The sequence below is a fragment of the Cibotium barometz genome, chromosome 10, assembly GCF_041138505.1.
Source record: "Cibotium barometz isolate CiBa-2024 chromosome 10, ASM4113850v1, whole genome shotgun sequence".
In the NCBI taxonomy this organism is placed as follows: domain Eukaryota; kingdom Viridiplantae; phylum Streptophyta; class Polypodiopsida; order Cyatheales; family Cibotiaceae; genus Cibotium; species Cibotium barometz.
This window is the reverse complement of record NC_141055.1, coordinates 18,227,306-18,235,554: the sequence shown is the minus strand read 5'-3', so window position 1 is coordinate 18,235,554 and position 8,249 is coordinate 18,227,306. Positions and strand designations below refer to the sequence as shown.

Below are 8,249 nucleotides of genomic sequence, written 5' to 3'. Positions count from 1 at the left end.
TAATTATTAAAGCATGCATTTTTGAATGAAACAAACACTAACACTACACAATATAATTGTAAAAGGGCATAGAACAGTTGTGGCTTAGTACAATTGCGTTCCTACAAGGAAACAAGTAGAAGATAGGACCTTATGAAACAGCAAGTCCAAGGTTTAGGATTGTTAAACATATGTAGCTGATCAACTGACAGTACCAAGAAGAATTGTTTCTATAAAAGGGACATAAGATCAACAAAACAAGTTGTCCATAAGCCTAGATTGATGTCCTAACTAGTTGCCATTTCAATCCATGGTATGGCTTGGTTGGGCTCAATACCATTGCTCAAAACGTTCACTTCTAGATTTCCACACACTTAATATTCAATCCATGCTAACCCTTCGTTGGTCTCAATACCATTAATTAATTGGGGATTGCATTGCTCAAAATGTTGACTTCTAGGTTTCCAAACACTCAAGTACTTGATACTAATGCTTTCAATACTCTTACAAAATTAATCTTGTGACTCTCTCATTCCAAGCATGATTACAAGTTAGTCTTAACCAACATTTGCAATGTCCCTTACAACATTAACTATTGACTATTGATTTTGAAGCAAAAATTGACCCAAACCTTATTTCAAAACAATCACAGACTACAAGAGCTCCTCCTTCGACACCAAACATACATGATCATAACTTCAAGTCTCTAAAAAGTACACGTGAACTTTTCCCTTGAAAAGTAACCTCGTTGATTGTCACCTTTTCAACATCAACTTGCATGCCAAAACCATGGCAAATTAGTAACATTCAAAAACTATGGCCCATGACTCGTTCCAAGCATGATTTTAATACCCCTACAAAATTATGCTCATGAATGTCTCATTCCAAGCATGATTACAAGGCCTCATCAACATTCTAGATGTTCTTTACAATGCTAACTTTGCTAAATTTGACATTTGCATGTGAAGCAAGAGGAGGGCTTAAATATTGCAAAATAATTGCTAAGACTACAAGAAAGCCTCCTTAGACACAAACATACCTGATGACTTTAGGTCTCAAAAAGCACATGTGAATTTTCCCTTTGAAAAGAAACCTCGTTGGATGTCACCTTTTCAACATCAACGTGATTCGCACTTGTCAAAGCTATGGCAAAATTGGTAACATTGGATGTGGCCTACCTGAAGAGTAGAGCAGTGTAATAAAAATGAGGTCAAGCTAGCTAAAACTTCAAGGGGTTTTTGTGTTGCCCTGAAAAAGTTAAAAAAATATTTTGTTAAGATAAAGGTGATAAAAAGGAAAACTCAACACATAATTCCTCCAAAAAGAAAAAAGAAGAAAAAAGAGAAGGGCCAATGCATGAGAGCACCGACGAATTACTTTTTTTCATGGTGGGGAAAGATGACTCATGCTCATGCCACCTCCTCCAGTACTTGCACTTCCAGACCTAGGGGGGTAGTTGGGGGGGCCAAGAAGGCTGCCGGCATGAATATTAGGTCCCCCGCCCATCCCAAATGCGGCAAGGCCAGCCTCGAAGGAGCCGCCCCCAGCTCTGGTGAGGTGCTCTATGAGCTGCTCTCTTGTTAGCTGGGTCTCTCTTTGTAGCTCTGCGAACTGAGCATCTCTGGCTAGCATCTGGGCCCTTGCTTGGTAATCTCTCATGGAGATCATCTGCTCCCTCGCTGGTACGCTGGCCGCCGCCATCATCTCATCTGTAGCTATGGACTGTACTAATGAGTTGGGTGGTAGCTGGCCAGCTAGACCCATTCCCATCCCCAACGTCGACGAACATTGGCCTGCACAGCCATGCAAACACACATACACATACACACACAAAGATTACGACGTTAATAACTAAATAAAAAATAGAGTTTAGCACCACAAATTTGTAAACGCTCGTGTTTTGAACCCCCAAAAAATACATAATGTTCAGTTAAAGTCAACGATGAATTTTTAATTAACTCCACAGTATGTGTATGGATTTATATAATCTGTGCGGCCCGGGTGTATATATATATCCACAGTATGTGTGTATGGATTTATATAATCTGTGCGGCCCGTGTGTGAATATATATGTATGTGTGTGTGTGTATGTATGTATGTACATGTGTGTATATGCAGTGTTTGCATGTACATATGTTGTGACATGTATGCATACATATATATCTATATAAATGTATGCATGTGTGTATACATACATACGTGCATACACATACATGTGCATATGCACGTATGTATACACAAACACACAAATGTATCGAATATATGTGTGTGTGTATATATATATATACACACACACACATATATATATATACACACAAATGTATGTATACACAAACACACAAATGTATGTATGCATGTGTGTGTGTATATATATATATATACACACACGTGTTTGTGTGTGTGTGGCGCTCCTATCCTTCCTTGGTCTTTTAAGATCATGGTATATTGATGGAGTAGGGAACGCAAGTAGTGAAACCGTCTTTGTGGCTGGGGATGACCAAGCTATTGAAAAAAACGTTTCTCTGTTCGAGTCTCTGAACGAGGCCGCTCGTCTCTGACCTCGGCTCGAAAAACAAAGAAAACTTGTCTATTCTACTCCCATAATATTCTAATGAACAATTTTAAGACAAGAATCTCATACATGATTTTTAATAGAAATCGAAATTGAAACTTGCAAAAGGTTACCATTTTAACTTTCAAAAGAAACCCACCTTTGAAAATCAAGATTCAAAAAAAAGTTACATAGTATATTTTGTTGACTACTTGAAGGCCAAGGTACATTGTAAAAGTCCAAGATAAGGGTTGCAATTTTATGCCCTCAATAGGAATGGATGGACTCTTACCAATGAAAAGAGTTACATTCCATAGAAGGAGCTCAATACACTGGTGCCTTGAAGGTTTTTTAGAATTTGTAGATTTTTGAGCTAAAACGTAACTAAAATGCCTTAGATTTTCAACGTTGAGAAATGAAATTTACAATTTAAAAATAAAAACGTTGCAAGTTCATTGTAGTAAGCGCTCGACAACAAACCAAGAAGACACTATTCTCAAGTGGCAAGGTCTGTTTGCCGGTTTATACGGCCTCAGATGGATCTAGGAGTAGCGCTAAATTCTTACTAGACTTTCTTGTAGTCTAATGATGATGATGTAAATCGATTTGTCATGGGTTGGCCGATGCGTGGCTGACCTATGAACAGTGCGACCCTACGTAATATATATAGACTAGTTTGGCACCCTTTCTTCATCATCGAGTTCCATGCTCTTGTAAGCAAGACAACCTCCATCCAGAGTTTGTCTAGATTGCCATCATTCAGCTCCTTACTCGGAGAACATGGGTGGGCGAAAAGTCATCAATTTGTAAGTTTGTAAGCAGTACCATTGTTTACTCTCCACTTCTTTGTGGAATTCAATGCTTTGTAAGTTTGTAAGCAGTACCATTGTTTACTCTCCACTTCCTTATGCAATTCAATGATTTGTATTGTGAAGATCCTGCTTGCTTTTGCTATTGTGTTTTGTTACATCAAACATTAATAAATAATTGAGTCTTTTGTGAGAGGCCTCAATTCTTGAGGCTCAAACTATCGAAAATGACGAATGAGGGAGAGAAACTCCCACCGGGCTCACAACCCATTACAATCGATAGTGGTAAATCAATTCATGAGTGTAAACCTTCTTTGCTACCCATCCATAGCTATGAAAAAAGGAAATGTATGGGTTGGTGATGCATAAATTAACATGTGGATAACATTAATCAAGGGAACAATTATATGTTATGACATCTAATGAGCTCTATGACTAGCCCCAAGTTAGTCACTACTACACAAAACAATAATATGGTGTACCCGCCCACGAGGTCTTACATGTGAATCAACACCGAGCAAACATGGCAATAATAATAGTAAATTCCCTCGCTTGCGAAAGCAATAATACTCTCCATGAAGGCTTACTCTATGGATTATCTAGGAGTTCTCTATAGTTATGATCTATGGTATAACTAGCATTTCCTTTTTGTAAAATTTCAACATTAGTTGAAAGGAAGTGAATCGAATGCAAGAAATGCCAAATTAACAAAATGAATGAAGAAACTTGTGTGTATGAGAGAGAGAGAGAGAGAGAGAGAGAGAGAGAGAGAGAGAGAGAGAGAGTACTAGCCTGCATGTTGTTGAGGTTGCATGGCGGAGATGGGCATGGGATTGAGCAAAGAGGGATGCAAAGAGGGACCTATGATGGCCTGGGTGGTCGTGACCTCGGAGGTGAGGCGAGCAAGGTCGGAGTGGACGAGGGCGAGTTGGTGCTGGAGGTGGGTGATCTGGCGTTGGAGCAAGGAGATGGCACCCACGCAACCATAAACAGGGTCTTTCACGCGTGCATCTGCCTCGTAGGCGAGCGAGTTGACGGCGTCCTCACGCTGGTGTGGAGGCAAGTCGTTGAGGAGCTTGGTAATGTTGCTTGCCCCAAAGATCTTATGCACGCTTGCAAACTTGTGCGGCTGGTCCGGTGGAAAATAGGGTGCAAACACACACTCCGCTGTGCACTTTCGTCGAAGGAACTTGCATGCGGCACACGGTGATGACCCCGATGGGGATGCCATACCACCAAACAATACTCTGCTACAATGGTAGTACTATAAATATGTATCACCTACATCCAAAAAATATCATCAGTAACGTCCACCACCACTTACCACGAATCAAATCTCTCTCTCTCTCTCTCTCTCTCTCTCTCTCTCTCATATACACACGCACACACACTCCATTACAATTGCCCCTCCATCTAATTTAATCCCTTTAGCCGTCCAATTCATCCAAACTACATGCATTCACACACAATCCTTTGATCACACACCCATAAGAAAGAAACCACATGTTGCAATTACTTTGATATTCAACCTACATAGTTGCCATGCAACAATCAAGGCCTAAATGAGTCTCGTAACGCCTTGACTAGATATACTTAACACATGAAAATACATACTTGCCATGCGACATAGGTGCTCATCAGGTAGATGCTTGCATCGTATAATTAAACATAAAAGCCATGTGACCTTAGTGCTTACTTACCTCAACCGACCTATCATTCAAAGAAACTCCCACAAAGCAACGCGCAAACATTCGAGATCACTCGACCTACCATTTTCAAGTCCTTATACTATCAACTCGCATACATTAGATCGTTACTCCACAATTATCATGCTTATCAGCTCACACAACTGATCAGCCCTACAATCTCCTCACATTCAACACATTTTATTAATGTGGTGTGACCTTAACTCATACGTAGATTTATCACATATATCCGTAAAATCACTCAGAAACTTTACACTTCCACAATACGCAAAAACTAACTTAGATGGATTCACCTAGTTTACCAGAAAGAAAACCCTCCAATTCACCTATATTGTTGTGCATCTTTTGATGTTTAATGTATCCTAGTTATGCCTTAGACCACCACTAAACAATGAGATTAAACAAGTTCTCCAGATTGTTGCTAGTTATCCGGAGGGCTTACGAAAAGATAATTATAATTAGGGTTTGCGATCGGTTCTTTTCGTGAAGGATAATTAGGGTAAGCGCACTTATTGCACCATGAACGATGGGCTTCATGTGTTGCTCACCTGACCACCATTATGAATACCCATAGCTCTATGAATGATGGAAGGCATGACCCAATGAGCATATGATATCTCCACGATCTAGTAAGTATTAAGGTCCATACTGTTGCAGGAACCTACGACGCTAATTGTCGAAGAAATCACTTATAGAAGGGAATGGTCATATAGCGTACCCACAGTTGTTTTTGGACGCTGGATCTCAAACTGTTGCAAGAAATTGTCGGTATTGCATCATCAGCAGGGCGAAATAATAAGAGTATCTGGACCTTTTCTTACCGATGTAGGGTAGCTTGTAAACGTCTGGAATTGATCTATATTTAAAGAAGAATTACAACCCTAACCATGATTAGCGTCTGAATAATAAGCACAATCATAACCTAATAAGCATAACGAGGGAGTAATTAAGCATAATGCGAGCATAATTAGGCGTACCTGGTATTGGGAAAAAGTGGGGTCGAGAGAAAAAAATGGCCCAAGGACAAGAAAGTTTATGATTCCTTGTCGCTGCGGCAGCTACGAAAGGTGCAGGTGAACAGGAAAGAGGATGTAAGATCTCGATCTGATCGGCTCACTGCAACCTGTGGTTGGTGTGCGTTGGTTAAGGGTGGTTCAACATGATTATAACTCACTTAGTAACTGTGTCATATCACACTGGCATAAAGTAGGAGCAAAAAAGCAAGCAGCGCCTAGCTTAGTATGATAATTAATGGAACAAGTATATATAGGTGCTGCAATTAAGCTGTCGCAATTAAACATAAGGTTAAGCTGTCCGAAAGGGTATAATAAGAAAGGGTGAAGCGTAAGGGAAGGAATTATTTATCACTCACCAGCACATACAAGCACCACCTGGCGTTGCTTTAATCTAACCATCTGCTGGCTATGCCCTAAGTTTGAATTGTTAGAACAGGGGGCAACAGAATATATGATACCCTTATGATAAAATTTCAAGGAAGAGTAATATAAGGTCTTCCAAAGCCTTCGGTGATGCCATGAAATTAGGGCTGCTGTCTGCGGTTATGTGCTACGGGTGCGGCGAGCCCTACTCCATCTCACACTCTGTGTCTCTGTTGCTTGTGCGCGCCACAGTGTGTTATAATCCTCCCTCGCCTCCTCCCTACCCTAAAGAGAGGAAAAAAAGCAATTGATAGCTTTTTTAGGGCTTCCATGGCCTACAAGCGGTGCTGCCCGATTTAGAAGCATATTATCTAAAATATAGATTACGAAAATTATAGATTATTATTATTAAGATAAGATAAGAACCCTATATGTAAAATATAGATTAGCGCCTTCAATATTTTATAATATATAATCTTTTTTTGGAACAATATGTATTTATATATTGTTCCAAAAAAGAGACCTTTTTGTAAATGGCAGCCTTTATAATATATAATCCTCTTACCACCCAAAAAAAAGATTAATTATCGCCTCACATTTTGTAGGCAATTCAACTTATCTCCAAATATATATATATATATAATTAAACTCCCTTTTTAGCAACTTTAGCACGTCTATTCCACGTCAGCTATCCAGCGCGTCAAATTAACGTACGAATGACGCTACCTAGATATACACGTAATTCGTGTGATCTTTCCAAAAAAAAAACTTCAGTACAATAAAAAATTATATATTAAAATTTAAAAAATAGGCGACACACTGGCATCCGTGCAGGTCTCGTTTTCCCAATGGCCATTACGTAAGCACACTGCATTGACCGAAGCTTCATTAAACTCCGTTTTTCTGTAAGAAATTGAAATGCAGAAAACATTTTTATCTACATATATGGCTTAAAACTTTAATAAGACTCTTTCTTTTTTAAAAGTTGCACATTTTGGAGCAGAATAGTATAGCTAAAATATAATAGATTTTTCTTTGAGATAAATTGTTACAGGTAAGAAGGAAAATCTTGGTCCACACTGTATATAGTTTGCAGGTGTTCTGTGAATTTATGTATATATGTATTTATATACTTTTAAACTATTACGTGTATTAAATTAATTTACACAAAATGGGTTTATGTTGACAAGAAAACTATCTGGAAAATTGGGATCAGCAACACGACATCATGAGAGAGAGTGCAGAGGCATATCACTGATGTCCGCATGTAAGAGCCATGACGAAAGCCAGATCGGAAACCTGCAGCACAGAATCGTCCACGGCCTGGAGGCTGGCTGGCTATGGAATTTTAAAAAAAAATAAAAAACAATACAAGGTTGTGGTGGGGGTAAATCAAGTACAAGGTCATGGAATGTGTTTAATATACCAGTCCTTACTTCCCAATGCAAGAAGCACGGGAGGGGGAGGAAACATTTGAGGTTTTCAATTCTGAAATGGTTTTTTTTGGGCTTAAGGAAACCCTGCCTGGATCGACACAGGGTCTTGATTCCTGACATCTTTCAATCGTAACTTGGTTTAATCTCGTGTAGGAGAATGAGTCTAAGTAGAAAGCCCACTCCGCCGTGTCTCGAGTTTAAAAGAAAAAGCAAGGCGAAGAGAGAGAGAGAGAGAGAGAGAGAGAGAGAGAGAGACGACTATCACCTCAAAAAGAAAGGGGAAAATGTGTGAGAAAGAAAGTCCATTCAGTTTTCTAGGCAGACAAGTAGCCACCATGTCGTCTATGTCTATGGCTTTTACTCACACCTACCTGGCATCATTAGGGCAT

General features: G+C 39.4%; 1 protein-coding gene across 4 annotated transcripts; it reads right to left on the bottom strand.

Annotated features, from left to right (window-relative positions):
• Window positions 1-819: 819 nt before the first annotated feature.
• Window positions 820-6,706, bottom strand: LOC147634620 (uncharacterized). 4 transcript variants are annotated; one of them, XM_086803750.1, is made up of 6 exons: window positions 6,418-6,706; window positions 6,023-6,168; window positions 5,764-5,901; window positions 4,132-4,620; window positions 1,357-1,772; window positions 820-1,227 (listed from the first exon to the last, which is right to left on the bottom strand). In XM_086803750.1, the coding sequence occupies exons 4-5, from the start codon at window positions 4,568-4,570 to the stop codon at window positions 1,363-1,365; spliced, it is 849 nt and encodes a 282-aa protein (XP_086659876.1). In that variant the 5' UTR covers window positions 4,571-4,620; window positions 5,764-5,901; window positions 6,023-6,168; window positions 6,418-6,706; the 3' UTR covers window positions 820-1,227; window positions 1,357-1,362. The 4 variants fall into 4 exon arrangements, with proteins under 4 accessions (XP_086659876.1, XP_086659879.1, XP_086659878.1 ...); XM_086803753.1 differs by having other exon boundaries at window positions 820-1,157; XM_086803752.1 differs by lacking the exon at window positions 5,764-5,901.
• Between the last annotated feature and the right edge of the window lie 1,543 nt (window positions 6,707-8,249).

Excerpts from the sequence above, each read along its gene's own strand:
- LOC147634620 (XM_086803750.1), bottom strand. The coding sequence starts at position 4,570 with ATGGCATCCCCATCGGGGTCATCACCGTGTGCCGCATGCAAGTTCCTT. Across the intron at positions 1,773-4,131 it reads GCAACCTCAACAACATGCAG|GCCAATGTTCGTCGACGTTG; the intron begins GCTAGTACTCTC and ends ATGGCTGTGCAG.